At 46.6% G+C, this 21,173-nt stretch overlaps 2 protein-coding genes across 7 annotated transcripts in view; one reads left to right on the plus strand and one right to left on the minus strand.

The window, feature by feature from the left end:
• FGD2 (FYVE, RhoGEF and PH domain containing 2) overlaps positions 1–4,028 on the minus strand; it is a 20,685-nt gene extending 16,657 nt beyond the window's left edge. For 3 of the 4 annotated variants that reach the window (XM_006025261.3, XM_006025262.3, XM_014520677.2), the window contains exons 1-2: positions 3,939–4,028; positions 211–559 (exon numbers count right to left, since the gene is read on the minus strand). In XM_006025261.3, the coding sequence (XP_006025323.1) occupies positions 211–559; positions 3,939–3,994 (405 nt within the window). In that variant the 5' untranslated portion in view covers positions 3,995–4,028. Of the gene's footprint in view, positions 1–210; positions 560–3,550; positions 3,606–3,938 lie in introns of those variants that run through there. The other variant, XM_025206002.1, reaches the window with a different exon arrangement.
• A 226-nt stretch (positions 4,029–4,254) lies between these two features.
• The window catches only part of MTCH1 (mitochondrial carrier 1), a 17,828-nt gene continuing 909 nt past the window's right edge, over positions 4,255–21,173 (plus strand). The window contains exons 1-11 of one of the 3 annotated variants that reach the window (XM_006025265.3): positions 4,330–4,485; positions 5,383–5,467; positions 7,532–7,638; positions 9,438–9,515; positions 10,533–10,590; positions 11,097–11,148; positions 12,451–12,510; positions 16,939–17,032; positions 17,562–17,609; positions 19,088–19,155; positions 19,858–19,933. In XM_006025265.3, the coding sequence (XP_006025327.1) occupies positions 4,330–4,485; positions 5,383–5,467; positions 7,532–7,638; positions 9,438–9,515; positions 10,533–10,590; positions 11,097–11,148; positions 12,451–12,510; positions 16,939–17,032; positions 17,562–17,609; positions 19,088–19,155; positions 19,858–19,933 (882 nt within the window). Of the gene's footprint in view, positions 4,486–5,382; positions 5,468–7,531; positions 7,639–9,437; positions 9,516–10,532; positions 10,591–11,096; positions 11,149–12,450; positions 12,515–16,938; positions 17,033–17,561; positions 17,610–19,087; positions 19,156–19,857; positions 19,934–21,173 lie in introns of all 3 variants that reach the window. The other 2 variants (XM_025206007.1, XM_025206008.1) reach the window with 2 other exon arrangements.

The following is a 21,173-nucleotide window of genomic DNA, read 5'->3' on the forward strand; positions in this document are numbered from 1 at the left end:
CAGGAACTGTGCATTTCTCAGCAATGTTTGGCCACTTCTCCAGTCGCCTCTGTAAGGATCAGGTCCTGGGTTCTGAAAAGATCAGCCTTGCTGAACACAAAACTGGGACTGAGAGAAGGGAAATGGCAGGCCCACGGTTACATAGAGACTTGGGGCAGAAGCCCTGTCTCTGACCAAAGACCCTGAGCTGAGCCTCAAGCATTAAATAACCTGGTTCTTGTCGCCTTCAGAGCCCAACTCGCTGCCTGGCTGGGACTCCACACTCTGCTGCCTCCTCCAGCTGTCCCCCGTAATCTTGTTCCGGAAGGACCTGAGGCACTTGATGCTGAGCCCTTTCTGAGCCTGAGGCAGCTGTGGAATCACTGTCATGTCCTGAGGTGGCTGGAGAGCCCTTGGGGGGAGCTGATGTCCCTCTGGCTGGTGTTCCTGCTCTGCTCCACACTTTCCTGTCTTGGTTGAAGCTTTCCCCTCTGCCATGGGTGGCAATGGCGGGGGTGCTCTGGGTTTTGTCTGGGGATGGATCCGATCCTTGCCAGCAGTTCTGTGGGGTTCTGGTGACCTAGGAGCACGAAATCAGCAAAGCAGTCTCATTAGCAAAGCCCCACACCCCGTACGGGTATATTTCCCAACAACCAGCTCCATCCACCTCCGCCTACCTATGGCACCCCACAAACCCATAGGCTGCCTGCCTGTGACCCCTCCAACCTCCCTTAGAAACCCTGCCCTGCTGGCACAGCTCTGAGACCTGTAGAGAGCTCAGCTACTAGGGTCGGGGCGACGATGAAAGATCCAAGGGGGTAGAGCACTGATACAAGGCACACGGAATAGCTACTATCCCTGGGGACCTAGTGATGGCTAGTGCACGTCAAATGAGAAGGCAGAAAAGGTGTTGTTGATTCATCACACGCCCTGAGCAGTCCCTGCTAATACCTAGGCCATCCTGGCTCCATCTTAAAGCTCCTCTCCCCAGCAGGATTCAAAGCATGCTATGCAAACACTTCTCTGCAGGGTAGTTCACCCCTTCCCGTGGGATCCCGGTCCATACTAGTGCAGAGAAAAGGACTCCACACACCTAGGCTCTCCATCTTCTGAACACACAAGCATATCCATGCTCCACATACTTCCGGCCACATGCAATGCTTCTTCCTGCAGACCCTACATCTCTCTTCCTGCAGCTTTCCATAGTTATTAAGCCTTTTGTGAAGCACCCCCTCACTGCAGCACACAGCCATACCTGTACACGTCTCGGACAAGCATGTCCTTCCCTTCACACCTCCTTCCCAGGCTGGCAGCAGGGCCATCTTTTACAGAACCACAGAGAATTAAAGCTGTCAAGGACCCAGAGAGAACGTCTAGTCTAACGCCCTCCTCTAGGTGCAATTGCCTGTAGCTAAAGCACTGCATGTAAGTGTTTGTCTCTAGGCATCTGCTCCAGGACTTAACTTCCCTCACAAAGTTCTTCCCAAAATCTAACCTAAATCTCCCTCATCACAATGTCCGCCCACCACTTTTAGTCCTGTCCTCTGCAGGCAGAGAACAACTGGTCACTGTCTTCTTCATAACAACCCTATGTTTAAAGACTGTTACCAAATCCTCCCTCTGGCTTCTCTTCTCTGGACTAAAAAATTGCAGCTCTTCCAACCTTTCCTCATCTGTCTTGTTTTCTAGACCTTTAGTTGTTTTGCTGCTCTCTTCTGTACTCACTCAAATTTGTCCACGTATTTCCTTGCTCCAGCTGGACACAGACCTCCATATGAAACTTCAGCAAAGTTGACAAGACAGAACGAATCCCTGCTGGTGACTTACAGAGAACACTTCTGTTACCGCTTCCCAGCTGGCTATTAGCTTTTTTGCAACAATAACATTGATGACTTTTATTCAGCTTGTGATTCAATATAAGCCCCTTAAATCCTTCCTGCAGTACTGCAGCCGAGCCAGTCATTCCCTGTGTATTTGTGCATTAGACGCTTTCTTCCTAAGCACAGCGCTTTGCACTGATCTTTGTTGAACTTCATGCCTGCATGTCAGGGTGCACACACCCACTGCCACTGGCAGAACCCCCCCTGTGCCTACTTTTGATCATGCAAATACCTCTTGACTTCCCCTTTCTCTCAGGCACTCATACTAGTATGTATCCTCAGGCACAAACCAAGACAAGCATACACTCTTGCCCATACACGCATCCTTGTGCACAAACCCCTGGCATGCACAAACTCACGTGCAAGTCCCATGTGCACATCTTTTCACACGTATGTATCCAATGTCCTTGCATCAAGAAACAAAAAGACTTGCCTTTCTCTCTAAGGCAGCTGGCCCCTTCACACTGTTACACCCTGGAGCCTGCGCACACCTAGTGCTGAGCTCAGGAGTGGAACTTCTCCATTTCTGTTTGCACTATGACATGAGCCAGTTCTGCCTAAAGCCCCCTCTTTGTTCCCAAGTCAGACTTGGTATCTGTTTCTAGCTTCCCCATCTTCCAAAGAAGCCACAAATGTCACTTTTATTTCCTTTAACAAAGAGTCTCACAAGCTCAAGATAAACAAAAAATTGCTGCAGCAGCAAATTGGATGAAAAGATCAAGTCAGCTACAATCAGAGAGTAGTTTTTGATCTACGAACTAGCATGGGGGCTCTGTTCCCCTGGGGTAATGTTCATCGCAAAGACCAAGACAATGCATGGGAGGGATGGGAACAAAGCATTTTCTGTTGAAGGGATCTAGTTCTGGAGCAAATTTCCAAAGGGAAAGCAGGCGAATCTGGAGCCTGGATGCCTTAAGGAAGTGCTGCAAAACCTTCCTCTTTGAAACAGATGCCGTTCCCCAAGAACAATACTCTTGATGCCGATATGAATTTCCTCATACTCTCTGGACAATGTTTGAAAATTGCAAAGGGAGTCATTAGTTTCAACGTCTTCTTGAAGCCTGGTAGGGACTTGGCTACTGCTATGAGTTGTATGTGGAGTGACCAGATCCTATAGTAATGAGGGGTAGGATAAAGCTTGAAGACACAGAGAAAGATGCAGGCACTCACCAACCCCTCTGTTGAGACTATTTATGAGTATCAACCCCTCTTTTGAGTCAACGGTGTCACAAATACAGCCTGTGGGCTAAATCCAGTCCACAGAGCTGTTGCATCCAGCTCACTGGGCTATGGCCAGTTATGGACAGAGTTGGGGACGTCATCATGGGTAGCACAGCAGGGTGGGGGGTGAGAAGATCAATTGCCATTGACCAAGTCAGACCATAGGTCCATCTTGCCCGATCTCCCGTGTCACACAGCAGCCCACTCTGATCCCAGGAGCGACAGGGGACCTCAGCTGGCAGCTCTTCCATGTCTCTGGTGCACGTCATGGACTCCCCTGACACCTGCCCCTTCTGTGAGCAGAGGGAGGCCCTGACACACGCCCACCTGGAGCGCAGCAGGCTGCAGCCCCTTCGCCTGCTCCAGAGGTTGCGTCTGCACGACTCCACGCACCTTTGCATTTACACACTCCCTGTCCGCAGCCCCAGCAAGCCCTGGGACCTCCTGGTCAGCCTCCTCCTAGCCCTTACCAAGCTGGTCATCATCTACTGGGCCAGGAAGGGGACTCCTGCGGGCTGTTTCCCTGTCCCTGGTCCATCCAGGTCTCTGGGTGGAAATTCCCCAGGTTTGAGGACCAGTGCTCGCTGTCCAGCATCCCCCCTCAGTGCCCTCCTTTGGAGCCTCCGACGTCCGCACCCATCCCTGTTTTGTGCTATGTTGTCCCTCCAAATGCAGCTGATGCCTCAACAGCTCCCTGATCCTGGTTACCGCGGCTCTGTAGGCACGAAGCGCGCGCTACCCCTAGGCGTCAAGCCGGCCCGTGTCACGGGAGCGGGATCACCCAGGGGCTTTTCCGCTGCTCCTCTCCCCCTCGCAGCCCTCGGCCTCTCAGGGCCAGGCTGCCCCGGGGCCCCTTACCTGGGCGCCTCGAAGGCAGCCACCAGCCTGGCCCCGGCCGCCCGCTGCCCCTCCATGCCGCGGCTCTGGCTGCCCCGCCTGAGACCGCCCACGCTCCTCCCCCCGGGCAAAGGGGAAGTGCCAGCGGCGGGGCTGGGGCCGGCCCCGCACGTGGCCCGCGGACACGTGGCGGGAGATGCAGCACGTGCCGCATCATCCCACCAGCGCATGCGCCCTCCTGCCTATGGCATGCAATGTCCCGTCCCGTCCCCCCCGGCAGAATGGTATCGCCCACTACCTCCCCCAAGACTCCCTTCCCCTGATGGGGTTGGAGGGAGGGTGACGTGATGACGCAAACGCCCCGCCCCTTTCCTGCGTCGCACCCGGAAGCGCCCGGGTTGTGGCTGTGGGGATGGCCGCCCTTTATTCCCCCGCCGCCACCCCCGGGCCGGGGGGGCGGCCGGAGCTGGTGGGCCCCGCGGAGGGCGCCGACGCGCTGTTCGTGGTGCTGGGCGCCGGCTTCACGGCGCTGAGCCACCCGCTGCTGTATGTCAAGCTGCTGGTGCAGGTACGGGGTGGGGACGGTGGCCGGGAGGGGCCTAGAGGACGGTGGCCGGTGGCCGGGAGGGGGCGCACTGCAGAGGGCTGGGGTGCAGCAGGAGCTGAGCCACTCACTTGCCCCTTGGGGAGGCGCTCTCTGGTCCCTGAGGTTTGGCCCCTGTTGAGCTGGAGAAACCAGCTCTGGAGCGCTGTCAAGCGCCGCCTCGGTCGCCAACCTGCTCTTCACGTGGCCGGTCTGGGTTTATTGCGCGACTTGCCGGTGTGGCGCGTGATGTATGTAATGTAGAGATGGGGCTGGGGGGAGCTGCCCCTCAAAGAGCGGCGTCTCCAATGCGGTCCGTAAGGTGCCTCGAATGGGGATGGCGAGGTGGCGCGAGGGAGCCTGGCCTTGCTGAGCGGCGGGCTGATGGGATTGCTTGGGAGGATGAGAGCGTGTGAAAGCACCGGAGCAGGGTTTCTCAACCCGCGGGTCGCAAGAATAGGTGAAAGGGTCGTGAATGAACTTTAAGAATGGATTCTCCTCGGCAGGAGAGAAACATGGGGGGAACCGTGGCTTTTCCCTTGCAGACTGGTAGAGTTTCAAGCGGCTTGGGGCTCCCCCTGCCCCCTACGCTGGGGCAGTAGGTCAGGAGTGAAGGGCACCGGGTTGGGACTGGCCATCGATGTTTACAAATATAACAAAAACGGCAGAGAACCGCTGCTCTAGAGGATCCTTGATGGGGAGTTGAAGGGGAGGGTGCTCAACAGTAAGAGGGCGAGGGGGAGTGGTGTCCTTACACTTAGCTTCACGTCAGTAGGGGAGTGGAGAAGAGTAGCACGTGTTACACATGAGCAGTTCTTATAATCCAGCAGCTTTTGGGGCAGCCCTGTAAGAAACAGTCGCTGACTTGTGTTTCTTTTGAAGGTGGGACATGAGCCTCTACCTCCAACCCTTGGGAGAAATGTACTGGGAAGAAAAGTGTTGTACCTACCTGGCTTTTTCACTTATGGTGAGCATGTTTTGGTGAAAGCATAACACTGTTCTGGAAGGGAAGGTGTGAAGAATTAAGAATCTATTTAAATTGGCTAAAACTATTGTGTACTCAGCGCTGGCTGTAATACAAAAGCATCCTGAAACGGTTCTGTTTTATTTCTGATAAATACCAGTGTTTCTGCTTCTTGCATCTTGGCAACCCTTAGAGGATTCTTTGCCGATAGTTCAGTCATTTTCTTAGATGAGACCTAAAATATTTTGACTAATTGCTGCCTCGATATTTTTGTCCAGATCTTCAGCCAGATTTACGTTACAATTGTTACAAGAAGCAGGAGAGATACGTGGTAAGAGCTGAATCTAAAAGACTTGGATGACTGCACTTTTACTAAGGAGTTGAGGTTGAGATTGTGGAGATGGCCTTCCATTAAGGTCTGGTCTTTGTTTAATCAGGTTACTTAATCCTGTCATTCCCAGGTCCACTTAAAAGTACTTTTTTGCTTTTTTTTTTTAGTGTAGATGAGAATGAGTATGGCTTATAACCAGCTGTAGTTCTGATTGAAGGCTTTAGCATGTCTATAAGGGGTATTTAAACTCCTCCCAACACTTCACAGTATAGCTGTGTGGTAACTTGAGCCCCAGGTGTGCTTTAGTACTGTAGCTGGGAGCTTTAAAAGAACAGATATATACAAGAAAAAGAATAGACAAGCAGGACAGGGTAAGATACTGGGAGAAAAAAAGTTACATTTTTCTTTAGAAGCATAGCAGTAAGAGAACAGCTTGGGTTAGAAACTCCTACATCCTAATCTCAGTGCTGATAGTGAATTTCTCAGTGGCCTTGGACTTATTGCTCTTTGTCCTTTGTGAAAGGCTCATAATCCTTCTAGAGAAAACTATTTTTAAAGGGAAGAGCCAAGAGAGCTAGAGTCCTGAAACCTGAGCTGAAATGCCTGTTAACTGATGGGGATAGAATACAAAGCACAGTAACAAAGTAAAAGGTTTGTGTTTCCTTGGCGCTGGAAGTTTGTGATGTACCAGTTTTCCCGTAACACCTTTCAGTGGTGGATGATGTATTTTCATAAATATGTACGTAGTGTTTGATTTCCTGGAGGAGGACGGGGGAAGGAATCCATGTGATCTGCACCAGAGAACAAGCATAGCTTTTTACAAGCAAGGAATGGGGTTCTGGGAGCAGTATGCTTAAATATTTGGTCAGCTGGTTTTTGATGAACTGCAATGAAACCAAGTATAGCATCAGTGTGCTGCTTCTCTTCCCAGATGATCTAGGATCCTCTGCTGTGCAGTGACAGAAATCTGACAGAACACATTTTGTTCAAAGAATTAAGCAAACTGCCAGCTTACCTTGCTTGCCTATTTGGCCCCCGCTTTTTGTGTTATCAAGTGCCTTGCAGTCTTTAATGTATTACCCTTGCAATTCCCTTCTGGTAGAGGGCAGTGCTATTATCTCCATTTAACTGACTGGGAAATGGAGGTCAATATCCACAAATATATTTAGGTACCAAATTTCCATTGATTTTTTTTATTTATTTATTTTTTCTTCAAGTCTCTGTAGCCTGTCCCGACCAGATGACTTTCTGAGGTCATATAGAAAGTTGGTGGCAGGGCAGGGAATGGAGCCTGGCTCTCCTGAGTTCTGTGCCAGCACTGTTACTACCCACTTCCCATACTAACTACCCTAGGGTGGAAGGAGGAAACTGCTACATAGCAAATAAGAAATTCTTCCATTCAAAAGCTCTTGTAACTCTTTCAGACTGGCAGAACACACTCAAAAAATTAGAATTAGTCCAGGGCATTATGGCCAGTGCTTCATCTCTTGCAGAAGAAAATGCTAAAGGATCTTTTATGACTTGGTGCTGTCCAAATCTTTTACATTGGTTATGAAGCTTATTTGGGTCTTCTCAGTAAATCACTTGTGGTCCCATGCTGTATCATTCAAGCAGATTCAAGGTCCTGGTGCTGCTTAGAGTGGGAGTTAGCAAGGCTGCAGAGGTGTTGTGCTACACTCTTCTCTGGTAAGGTGCTTCAATCATGACTGACACAAGTGTAATGTTTTTTTACCCAGCCAGACACATTGTCAAAGTGGATGGGAAAACAGGACTCTTCCGTGGTCTTACGCCTCGAATTCTCTCTAGCACTTTATCCACAATCACCCGGGGGAGTGTGAAGAAGGTAAAGTGTGAATTTGCTTTTTATAAATTAACACACTGGGTGTTAAAGCTGCACAAATCAAGTGCTGTTGGAATAGCATTGGTTCTTTATAGCAGTAAGCCTGTGTGACATGCATCTGAGGAGCACTGATCCATCTGGCTGAGAGCGCTGTGAGCTTTGCTGAGCAGCAGTGAGTTCTAGCCAGCTCTAAAAAATGCTCTCTGGTTACATGGAAACTACTTCAGCTTCCAGCTGAAAAACTTGAGCTCCTTGGAAGCACGTTTAACAATTTGGTTGATGGTTGCCTGTGAATGCAGGGGACTAGACTCTGTGGCCCAGGGCCCCCTTCCAGTCCTGTGCCCCGGAGTTAGAGAATCTCTGTTCCTGGTGAGATTGTAAGAAAACATCATACCCCCTTTTCTCCATCTGCCCTGTTTTCCATCCTGTTGATTGTAGCCCAGGTTTCTCTGTCCAAGTGGCATCATAACCCACCAGAATAGCCATCATCGAATCCTGGTAATCCTCCTGCACCCAGGCCTGGAGTGCCAGTTGTCTTGGATACACCAATTGGGATTAACTTTGGGGTACCCTTGCCATATGTACAAGTGCGCTTTAATGCACAGTAGCCTTATTTTACCGCACATTACAGCGTCACGTCAAAAACCATGCTAATATGCTAACGCACAATAAAATTAGGCTACTGTGGATTAACCATCACTATAAAGCATGTGCTTTCACTACTGTGCATTAGGGCAGCCTAATGCACAGTTATTTAGTACCTCACATTAGAGGTACCACCTTTTTTAATATGCAGTAGCAAAAACACATTAATGAACAGGTACATGTGCCTCCTGTGTGTCATACAAAGATTTGGATTTCCTGTTGTGGTGTTCAGTGTCTTCACAGGTAATGTCAAGTTATGTCCAGTTTTATCATGTTTATTTGAACCATGGTATTTGGTATGAATGTATTTTTGTATTTTTATCATGTGACAACCTAGGCAGCAAGCTGATTCTTAAATCAAATATCAGGAATGTCCTACACCAGACAATAGTCATTCATATATCTGAGAGGAAACTAATCTCTAGAGCATTGATTCTCAGCTGAGATGCCCTGACACCTTGATATGCCATGAAACCCTTTTTAAGGTGCTGTGAAATATTAGTAAACCCAGAAATTTTGAATGGGAATCTAGAGCATTAAAACACTCTGACCTACAAAGGTCTTAGGAAGCCCACAGCAATGGAAGAATTACTGTTACTTTTCTGTAGTTAAGAAATGAGTAAAAGCAAAGAGCTGGCATTTTTCAAGGGTGCCTTGAGGTGTTTAGCCTCTATAGAACTGAAGATCTATAATATTTTGCAAACCGAAGGTGTGTATATCACAAACCAGCAGACTTCTACTGACCATGTTCTGAGGTGGAGAGACTGGGGTGAGTCGTAACCCTAAGGGCAAAATCTAGGCTGTTTCTTGCAGACATGCGACAAGAACAGTGGGGAGAGGCTTGGAGCTCTGGGCTCATCCTGTTGTTATACCAGTTATCATTAAGTCATGAAAAATGCCCATATATCCAAATTTTAGCTAGCAGAAGCTTGCCGTAGCAAGGCATTGGTAATGCTTCAAGAGCTGATCAGTGACCTTAAAATTCCTTTGCATGCTCGATAGAGAATGAGCTTTTCTGATTTTGATCAAGCCGTTGTTGATTTTTGTGGTTAGTTCTGAGCACAGAGCAGTTACCATTTGCTTCTGGCATCAGCTGCTGGGGCTCATAGGTGGGCATCTGTGGAGACATTTAATTTGATTAATCTCTCTCCATCCAGGCCTTTCCTTTGGAGGACATGGAACATGTTTCTAACAAGGATGATATGAAGACTTCCCTCAGGAAAGTCATGAAAGAGGTGGGAACCTGCAGAGTATTTTCTCCTCATTAAACCTTTATCAAGTACAGGGTTTGAGAGCATCTCATCTTATGAATATTGCATGTTAATAAATAATCTAGAGAGTTTACAATGGAGATAGATGCCCTAGAGGCTCAGCAAGTATGCAGATCTGGTATGGGTAAAGTTATTCAGGAAAATCCTCAACATATACCAAGATATTGATGCTGAACAGGGGTGTCCCTCTGGACCTGGCTATTTAAATATTTAATACAAATAGTACTGAGAGGCTTACCATGGTCAGTTTAGTGTAGACTGAGTTCTGCAAATCCTTTAAACCTGATACCTCTAATAAGGAGGAAAGGATGTGTCTCAGTCTCTTTCACCCAATATCCAGGTCTTGACACTTATAGAGCCAAAGAGGAAATCTGATGACAGGTGCAAGAACAGACAGGAAAAGACCTCCACCAAACACCCAATAGCTGACTGTGTTTGAAAGGTGGGGTTTTTGTGTGGGAGGGGGAGTGTGGTGTTGTCTTCATCTCAAGGATGTGGTGTATGATGCAGATGTTCTTCACAGGACTAGATCTCCATTCCTTTGGCTCCAGAAAGCTTTGCAAAATTAAGCATAATTACAGTCGGCATAAGATCATCCTCCTGAGTGAGGAAATAAGTCTGTTTAACCCACAAACCATTGTTTCTCTTTGGTCACCAATTTTAAATTGTGACAAAGGAGCTTTAAGTTGGACAGGAAAAACACTGTAATGTTTAAGCACTAGTTAAGCGCTAGAATGGGCTGCCGAGAAGTCTCCATCATTGGAAGGTTTTAGCAGTGGACTAGACAGACATCAGTTAATTCATCCTGCCTTGAGCTAGTGGTTGGACTAAACCCCTTGGATTCTTGTTTTCTGTGATTCTTTGATGTCCTATCACTGCAACTGAATCTTACAATCAGCATGCAACTGCCCATTCCTTATAATGCAGCCAGCTGGTTTGTGGCTTTTAACATGTTGGGTTTGGGTTTTGTTTTTCCCCCAGACCTCTCACGAGATGCTGATGCAGTGCGTGTCCCGTGTTATTTCTCACCCCTTACACGGTAAGCCTGGTTCCTTTGGTCTGTAGCATGCTCTTGCCTGTCATGACAGCTTGTGACTGCCTGTTACGCATCTGTTACACAGCTGTTCTCTTTTAATCATTTTAAGGTATTTCTTTCTAACTAAAAATGGTTCCTAGAACATGAACCTAGGAGAAGAGCATGAGCTACTAGCATTAGAGAGAGGGAGATAATACATGGCATCCTGATAGGATAGTCAAAAAGCTGAGAAATGAGACTCTCTTATTACTTGCTTGGTAGCTTATACAGTGAGTTCTGGGTTTGGGTGATGACCTGGGATCCCTCACTTCTGTTAGGCTTGGGTGGTTAGGACTACTTTTTTCAGGTGCTCATGCTGATGAAGGTAGACAATGAGAGTTACACATCTGATTTCCCTGTCACTTTCCCTTCTGGACCACAGTCCTGTTAATTTTTTTTTGTTTTTAAAGGGAAGGCAAGTCAACTTAACCTGCTGCTTATAGACCCCTTTGTTTTGCTTTTCTTTGCAGTAATCTCTATGCGCTGTATGGTCCAGTTTGTAGGCCGGGAAGTCAAGTACAGGTAAATAGCTCTGGCACGTAAGCGATAATATTTAAAGCACCAGACATGGAGTTGGGAGCATTATGCTCTATTCCTTCTTTCTGCTGAGCTGAGAAGCTGAAGTAGCAACACTTAAGGTCACACAGAGGTCATTTCCCTTCTATGTATCCCTTTGTCCCAACCTCCTGCCTCTGGCTTCTGCAGTGACTGCAGTATCCCTTGCTGACACGGTGCTGTAGGTGGATGCACTCCAGTTGCTTTGGTTTTTACCTTTAATGGGCGACCCAAACTATGCTTTATAATAGCAAGGGGGTGAAAAGGACGAGATGGTGTCTGATTCATGCCCTCACTGGTAGCATGGCTTGTCTGACAACTTCCTGCAAGGCTGTCATCACAAGGCCATAGGTAGGACACGGGCAGAATGACACTCTTCACAGAGGAATCTATAATCCTTCATCTGAAAATGTAAATGGAGACTGGCTCTTGGGGCACCTATATACGTGCCAGACATCTGTTCCCGCGCATCAGAGCAGACTCGATTAATCAAGTCTGCTGGAATGTGCTAATTAGTACACTCCAGCAGCCTCCACGTTGCATGTATTCAGCATCCCCACAATTCAAAATGCCGCAAGGGGGTGCTTTAACTAAAGCTTGTTCGCCGAGTTTTAGTTAAAGTGCCTCCACCACTATTTTGAAGCGTGGGATACTGAATACATATGGTGTTGCGGGCACTTTAATTAGAGAGGCTCACGGAGCTCCTCTTACTAAAGTTCCCCTTCACTCGAATGTGTGAGGACACTCTGGGTGCCTGCTACAACTGTATTTGAACAGTAACTTGTAGCATGGCTTCTCTAAACAGGGAGGTTAGGTGTCCTGTTTGCTAGCCAAATCCATGCTGAATATGTACCTTAGCACAGTGGGCTGACTTGGGTTTTGAACAAGAAGTAATTTCTTTGTGCCTGTCATGGAAAGCAGGCTGGAGCTTTCCTAGGCCAACTTTCTAAACACAGCTGTAATTAGTATGGCCCTGCTTCCATTGTGGGTAGTCTTGCATTTACCATAAGCCAGCAAACAGCATCAGAAGTGACAGCTTGCTTTTATCTGTAAACACATGCACCATGGGCCAAATAATAACATTACCTCAATAGAGCAGCATTCCTAGCTGAGCATGCAAGAGAATCATTTCTGAGGAATGGAGGCGAGTCTCCTCTCTGGTGTTGGAGGTTGCTGATAGCAGGTGTCTAGGCAACAGCATCTTAATTGCAAGTGTAGTTGTAAAAGCACATGGTTGCTCTGTGACTATCTGTTTCCCTTTTTTGGCAGTGGTGTGTTTAGCTCCATCAGCAGGATTTTTAAAGAAGAAGGCATCCTGGGATTCTTCGTGTACGTGAGTTTCTTCCTTGTTTTTGACGTTTTTCTTTCTTAATCTAAAAGTGATAAGGAGAACGGTCAAAATTCAATTATCTGCACTAAAACTGACTGTGGAAGAGGCATGTTACAAGTGCCTCGGGCACTCTTGATTTGGAACTTGCAGCTGTAGGTTTGATTGAGCTGTATAAGTGCAAGAGTCTCCCCTAAATGCAGAATTAAGACAACAGCATTCTCTACATCAGTGGCAGAGCTCAGAAGCGCTTCTGACCACGTTATGAAGCAGAACAAATTAATAATCTAACTGAAGCGGAAGTCCGGAGAATAAATTTTTGCTTAACCCCTTAATTAACACTTTCTCCCCTTTTCACATCTAATAAAATGGAACCTATTGCTAGCATAAGCAGCAGGTGGTAGGTAAGTCATTTTCTTTACTACACCCATAATAGCAAAATTGTCTCTAAAACTGCAGGAGAGGGTTTGGAATGGAAAGATTTTGGTGCTGAAATTACCCAAGTCAAGACATTTGACCAGCATGTCAGGGTTAACAAGAATGGTAAGGTCCTCTGATGATTGCAAGCTGTCATGGTTGCGGCTGTCTCATCCAATCATTTAAATGATGGTAATTGTCTGAATTCACAAGTGAAAATGACTGTGTTGAGCCTTGATTCATTAAATTGCCCAACACATGCACTTAAGCTCTGGTTTGAACAGAGCTATTTTCTTGGATCTAGGATGTTGTCCCACCTGTATATTGCATGGCATCCACATTACAGTTTAAGTTTCTCTTGGCCTTCCTGGTGACCTGTTGTCTCTAGGAACCTTTCCTATCTTATCGCAGTCTTGTCTGTTAGATGTTCCAAAGTTTAATTGCACCTGGGTGCTAAACTTTCCCTGTGATATTTATGCATCTCTTTCATTGCATGCAAATTGCAGTGTGTCCCTTTGTCGTGGGTGCACAGTTTTGTTGGTTTTGGTGGTTAAGTCAGGACAAAATAAGAAGGAAAGGACTTAACCTGTTTCTCTTGTTGAAGCGTCCTCGTAGGAGGAAAAAGGAATGTCTGAAATGAGGTCATATCACTTAGCAGAACTATAGCCATCCATGTGGAAATGTATATTTGAATGCAGAAGTACCTTCTTGTTCCCTGTGGGACCACAATGGGGAATCTGAGCTGAAATTAAGACAAATGGGGGGATATAGAAGGTCTTCCCTGGCAAATGTTGAAATGGCCAAAGAAATTCCCTGCACTGGACAAGATTTAATGAGTGTTCAAAAGAGTTCATGCAAAAATCTTTGCTGGGGAGAAGGATGCTGGCAGTGGGTCTCTCACTCCATCTCCCCTGGGAAGGGAGGGGCAGAATCTTTTCCTGTGGAAGCACTTATGGATAGGAGGCATCCAGCTCTTTCCTCGTCTGCTCTGTCTAGGCACAGGAATTCCTGCGCCCTCAGCTCTTCAGCTCAGTGTAAGTTCCTCCTGCTGTTTTCCTGGATGACAGGTTTCCACCTCATGAGCTTAAGCGGTGGGGCGGGGGGGCTTTTGCTTAGGTCCTGTAAGTCAGAGGAAGCTACGCTCCTGTTGGTGCCAGCTCACAGTCCTCTTTCCTTAGCGCCTACCCAGAATGGTGCAGACACAATGCAGAACTGTGCAAATACACGGCGTTTTTAGGCTCCTTTCCTCCACATGCATTCTCCATGTAAAATAAACACTGGTAGCCTAATTAAACTTAATGGTTCGCAGGAAGGACTTTAACACAAGCCAAAAAGTCTCTGGAGGGCTCTGAAGTTACATGTGGTCTACAACTCCAGTAGGAAATAGGCTGTAAAGGAGAGAATTTGAAGCAGCATCTATATGACTCTGTAATGCTGTTTCCCTGTTTGTGGCTACATGAACTCTCTGTATTGAAATGCATTCTTTCTCTAAAGAACCTCCCTGCCTCCCTTGCTCACAATTAAGCTCGTCTCTTTGTAACCCCCTTGAAAGCTGTACATGGCAGTAACATCAGCAAGTTCTCTTCCTGGAAGAGCATCCAGCTAGATTAACCCAGGTTAACTAGGATTAAGCCAGGTTATCTGGTTACAGGCCATGTTCTAGTTGAAGTTCCATGTTTCCCTTTCCCTGCCTCTGTCACTAGTGGCACCCACTACTCATGTGATAGAGGGATAATCCTTTGATCTCTTCTCTGAGATGGGATCCTTATTGTTAAGTGAAAACTTCTGCTCAAAGTGACCTTTCTTGGATCCCATTTGGTGAACTGTACTGGACTATGTTTTGGGGCATTAGGATTTCTAAAGCTAGCAAATACAACTTTTGTATGTTGTGTCATGCAGACTTTCACACCTTTTACCAAATAGTTGAGAATCAGAAAGTGTATGGTCTTGATCACAAATATAACCCCAATGATCAAATTCTTTTCTAACAAAAAATCTGTTCCTACAAGCAGACTATTGCCCATTGAGTGCTACTACCAGAGTAGTTTTTAATATAGGGAATTTTCTTCCTCCATCACACCTGCTTAAGCACAGATGCATTGTGTTTACAATTGTTTAGGGCACTTTTCCAGACTCTTTTTTCTGAGTGGGGTAGAGCAACATAGTTTGCACTCCTGAATGCATTGATATCCAAAATAGCTTGCTTTTTCCATCTCTGAAGAACTTGAGCCATCACATTCCCTATAACACCCCCTGCATTATTTCTTTGTGTAAGATGTGACTAATTGCCCGTTACATCACTACATGTGCCACAGGTGGCAAAGGTAAATGCAGCCTCCAAAGTTGTTCTGTCAGAAATAAAAATACAAAGCAAAAACCAAAACCAGGTGGAGCAAACCACATTGTTCTGGGGAGTTATATCTTGCTTCAGCAAATGAATAGGAGTTTTTTCCTCTCTGAAAAAAGCAACAAGCTGTTTGTCCATTTCCCTTAATAAATAATCTGTGAATAAAATAGTCAAAGGAATTTAAGCCTCTGTATCTAACTTTACTTTAGATGCTCATATTGTGAGAGGACTATTCAGAGTATCTGCTTTGATTAAAAACTTTGGATTTTGTTTAAATAACCAAGGAGAAATTTTAGTAGCTACTGCATCTGTTTTAGTGTAGAACCCAGACCAAAGTAGTAAGTTTGTGTTGTGTGCCTAGAAAGGAAACATAAATTTACTAACTGGCTGTTATGGCAGAGGTGCTAATGCCGTCAAGACACGAATAAGGAAGTAACCCCCTCTGTGCCCTCGCCAAACTCTCGTTAATGTTTTTAGGGTCTGCTAGAAATTGAGTCAGCGGTGTTTGTGCTATTAGGCTACTGCAGGTGGTGGCCTGCTCTGAAATGAGAGATGAAAATAAAGACAAGCATACCCGCTTCCTAATTCTGTACGCCACTGATTTGAATGTCAGGCTGCCAAGGGAAAGTTCCCTGTAGGAGCGACTCATTGTGTCCTAGACTTATAGGTTGTAAAGCCAGAAGGGCACTTAGTAATAGTCTAGTCTGACTTCCTGTAAGAGACCATAGGGTTTCCCTAAATGAATTCCTTTGAGCTAGAGTGTAGCCTCTGTAAAGGCTCCCCAATTTTTCTATTAACAAGCCCCAGTGCTAGAGTACCCTGGTAAGTGGTTTTGTTGGTTAATTCAGATCAAGTAGGGAGCATCCCGCTAGGGGGCTCCAGTGCTGCAGAACATCAGCCTCCTTGCCCTGGCACGGTTGAGCAGAGTTGGTTGTCCCAGCAAAACGCCAGGAAGCCTCCAAAGGAGCCTTTTTAGTGAAACTTTGCAGATAAAAAGGGCTTCTGGTGGGAAGACGATGCTGGAAAGGAGTGAATGAATGTGAAAAGAAAACGGCTTCTTTCATCGTGGAGAAGCCTTGTGCAAAGATTGGGGAAGCGTAGTCGGAAACGATCATAGTAGGGAGTTACCAGGCCATGAGCCCTATTGAGATTAGAAATTTGCCAAAGGGATGTTCTCCAACGTGAACTGAACTGTCTGATTTCCAGCAGATAACACATAATGGGTCCTTCCTCCCCACCCCCCCCAATCTCTCCCCTGCCTAAACGCACACACTTACCCACACCCATTTGGGAATGGAGAGAAATAGGCATCTAGCCGTGGCCTGAATGGGCTGAAATTATTTGCTAAAGCCTTTCTGGCATGAATATGTAACCAGTGTTTCAAAACCAACCACTATATTTGGTACCAGTTTGCCTCTTTGGGTCATTTTATCAGCAGGGAGAGCCAAGACTGAGTCTCTGCTGCCCAGGTTGGCCTCTACAGGTCAGGGTTGGAGGTATGTTGGCAGGGCCTTATGCTGAGCTATGCGTACCAGTGGTTTCCAGAACAGTCATTTTGCCATGTCAATTGGCACTGTGTTCACATGACTAGAACTGCTCCCATGTCCTCACTGAAGGAAGCCCAGAAGGCTTTCTCTGCCTTACGTTAATATTCTTACTCTTTCAGTGGCTTAGTCCCTCACCTCCTGGGGGATGTCGTCTTCTTGTGGTGCTGTAACCTGCTGGCTCACTTTATCAACACCTATGCAGTGGATGACAATGTGAGTGGTTATTGTATTAAACCAGAGCAGCTGAGGGCTTCAGCTTCTTGCAGCCAGCAGGTTTATAATTGGACCTCAAAACAGAGGGGTTAGTGGATAGAGGGCCCTGCTCTTGTGTGCATAGAAACCATTGGGCTTTGACTCGGGCCCCAAGCAACAGCTAAAGATGACTAGAGTCCTATTTAGGTTGAGGTTTGCAGTTCAGGTTTGAGACTGAATTGGGGCTGGAGTTTGGGATTCTACAGGCCCAAGTTTTCAATCCCAAGTGGTACGAATGTCTGGAGATCAGCTGGGTTTTCTGTGAAACACTGGATCCATCTGATCTGGGGAATAGGTCTAACTCCTTTGCTGTTGGCCTAACCCGGTCTCATGCCCATGGTTTTCTGATCAAGTGATTCAAGTGCTCAAGCTTACTCTTACTCTGACTTTGTGACAAAATGAGATGTTGCTTCTTCCCTGACCCCTTTTTTGTATTTTTTGTTTTGTTTTGTTTTCCCCCTCACCCCTCATGCTTTCCTCTCCCTTGCAGTTCAGCCAAGCCTCTGTGATCCGGAGCTACACAAAGTTTGTGATGGGGGTAGGTGGTCAATTGTTACTACGCTTCTCCTGGCCTCAGTTCTATGATATGAGAACTCATGAACTGCAGTTCCCAGGAAGAGAGGCTGCAGGCATGCACGTGTGCGTGTGACTGCTGTTGTGTCGTGTATGTGGGTAGTTCTCCCCTTCTACTTCTGGGTAACTGGAGGTAAGCTCCTAAAGGTGTTTGTCTTTGGTGTAAGGACTATACCTTGAGAAATGCATAGCGATTCTAGATCCTGTTGACCCACACTTGATTGAGTGTTCAAAATGATTGAAGATTGGGATCCCAGGGTTCTCTTTCATCAAACATTACAGATCCAAATGTGCACACTTGAGACTTTAAGATCACAATATCTCCTCAAAAGTCCAAAATAGAAATTGCTAGTATTTTTTATCTATTGGGCAATGAGATGTTACAGGTTTTCATTGATGTCAGTAACCCAGTAATAAGAGTGGCCTGTTGTAGCATAAGGATGAGAGTTAGGAGAATTATTTGAGGCTTTGTCTCTGAAGGTGTGGATCAGGAAGACATATTTACATCAATGTAATTGGCATGACACTATGGGGTGGGGGGGGAGATGAACCAATTACACACACTCTGAGTTGGGATAAATTAGCCTGAACTGTTGGGGAATGACCCCTGAAAAGAAGTTGGAAAGACTCTGCACTAGGGTAAGTTTCACCAGTTTAGGTTTTGTCTGTCTTCATCCATCCCTTCATTAACCTATTATCCTGTGATAACCGTGTGTCTTCCTGTTTCTAGCCTGGCTTAATATACACCAGTGTACCAAACTAATGTAAACTCCAGTGGAGTACATGTTTGTCCACCTTCCTGACAAGTCATAAGGCCTGATTTTTGCATGTATTTATTGGAAGAAGTGCCAAGCATAGTAGGGCATGCATAGTAGGGCACGTTCACGACACCTGAAAATCAGATCTATGATCTGTCATCCTGCCCTTTGCTAGTGGGGAGCAGTGGAGTAAGTTTTACCCAAGTTAGTGAGTCCTTTGAAAGCTATAGTAAAGGGCTGTATGAATGCCAGGCTTGTGGGAGAGGTTGTTCTGCAACTGTGCCACAAATATAAAAATGAAATGGCCCCACACGCATCTAATTGGGGGGGGGGGGGGGGGGGTGTGTGTCTACATATAGAACACAGCTCTGCTGCTATGCTGTTGAGGGGCTGCAAGCAAGGAGCCAGGCTGTTCTGTGGGGAGAAATCACTTAGGGTAACGTTTAGAGAAATGGTGCAATACATTAATCTTTTCCATGAAGCAGGTTAAAAATTGCTGGACTGCTTATTAATATATTTTTAACAGCACCCAAATCTTCCTAGACGCTTCCAAAGTGTGCCAGTTGCTTCCAATCTGCGCTGTTGTTGCATGCCGTATTTCTGCTTATCTTCAAGTTTTTCTTGATGCTTTTCAAGTTAAAATATGTGGACAGGAGTGGCTCAGTTTGGTGCTTCTTGCTTTCAGATTGCCGTGAGCATGCTGACGTATCCCTTCCTTCTAGTGGGAGATCTCATGGCAGTGAACAATTGTGGGTATGTCTGGCTTGGTCCAGTGTCTTGTGTTCTCTTAGACTCTTAGCAAGGTTCCTCACTTGATTAGTTTTTTCGGTAATAATCGCAACCTTTTCATATAGAACCAGAAATTGCGTGGCACCTTGTAAAGTGAAAGGCATTTCTTGTTTCAAAGAGTACAAAAAACTTCTGATCTTAGATTTGGAAATTATAGACAAGGCATGGGGATGCTAGCTCAGGAAAGAGAAGGGGTACAGAAAACATCAGATGTAAGTGAGGATAGAAATAATTCAGAACAAGGGTGGTGAGTAGGATGGGGCATGAGAACAGGCTTTTCAACTGAGCCTGCATTCTCAGCCCCCAATCCACCCCACCTCTGAGGCTTTAGGGAAATTTAATGGGGGATGGGAAAAGTTCCCTAGAAAGAGCATGTTTTGGAATGTCTTGCTCTGATTCCTGAGCTCATAATGGAGATTCATAGTGTTGTGTTGTCATTGTATCCAAGTAACTGTCCATATCTGTACACTTCAGTTGTGATTAAATTACACAGTAGGCTGTGCTATAAATAATTTATTGGTGACTTGGCCTTTAGCTTGGTGCTGACAGTGTCACAATACAATACAGTGTTTCGCTCACACCTAATACTGCGTTCAGGTCTGATTCTCCCTGTCTAACCTGACTTCTATACATTCTCCTTCCTGATTGTTGCTCTTCACTCCACAGGTTGCGTGCTGGCCTCCCTCCTTACTCTCCTGTGTTTACGTCATGGATTCATTGTTGGAGACACCTCAGTGCTCAGGTGAGGGTGGCACTGGCGTCTTGACTTCTTATGCTAGTGGCCAAGTGCTGTAGATGAGGATGTCCCTGGCAGTGTGGAGTTGGCAGAGCTAATACATCCTGGCTGTTAGGGTTCCCCTGAATTATCTGAGAGGGCCTGAGGTGCCAGCAGCCTGTCTTGTCTATCTTGTTCAACTTTTCCAGTCTGTGATATTTCAGTGTCCCTTCCACAGCATCTGAGCACCTCAGATGTCCTCACTATGCTCCCATGAGGTAGGACAGTGTTGATTTTCTCATTGTACAGATGGGGAAACTAAGGGCTAACGTGCTTTCTACTGCTGTGGTGCCTAAGTGTGTTCTTGTTCCACCCTGCTGCAGTCTGCGGAAAAACCAATGTGCCTGTTTCTGTAACCTGTTGTCATCTTCGCCTTAAGGCCAAGTTGCACAACCCAGTGAGCAGGAGGATGCACCCATGTTTTCCATTACTTGTTTTTCAGGGGCTCAATAGGTTGCAATAGACTTATGCTTAGGCAGCTAATCATGGAGCTGGAACCAGCCCTAACAGGCTTGTCCATGGTCACATGGGGAGCCTATGATGGAGGCTGAAAAGAACCCAGGACTCCCAAGTCTCAGGCTGGTGCCTCCATCACTAAACCATTATGACCCTTTATCACCTCAAAGACATGACCTTGCTTTCCTAGTGCAGTTTTGAAAGCTCTCAGTAAGTACAGGATCAGCTTGCACTCAGTGCCCATCTTGCAGCTTATGAAGGGGTTGGTGAACTCAGTACAGGGTAGGAACAGATGCATGCTTCAGGAGATGGTGCTGGCCTTGACAGAAGGATTCCACTTCCTGCCGGCATTGACTCAAAACCCAGCTTGGTGCTCGGAGGCACTGGGTTGCTGGAGAGCTCTTCTGGAAGATCACTGGACTGCGATGATCACACTTAAAATGTAAAAGCAAAATTCCCTGATGTTTCTAGTGGCAGGGGAGATCCCAGCCCTGCCTGAGTCAGGCCAAACCAGGTCATTTCTGCTGCATAAAGATTTGAGTAGCTGTTTCAAGCATTCTTCGTCTGGCTTCCAAGGGGCTGATGTGGGGCTTTGAGCTCCTTGGATAGAAGATCTGTGGAAGGGCTAAGTGTTAACTACAAAGAAACCAAATCTTGCAGACTCGCACTTGTGAGGTGCAAGGAAATCTGTGACCAGAATGGGGCATGGATGGGGTCACTGTTACATATTAGGGTTGTTGCATAGCAGGAA

The sequence above is a fragment of the Alligator sinensis genome, unplaced genomic scaffold (genome assembly GCF_000455745.1).
Source record: "Alligator sinensis unplaced genomic scaffold, ASM45574v1 scaffold872_3, whole genome shotgun sequence".
Taxonomy (NCBI): domain Eukaryota; kingdom Metazoa; phylum Chordata; order Crocodylia; family Alligatoridae; genus Alligator; species Alligator sinensis.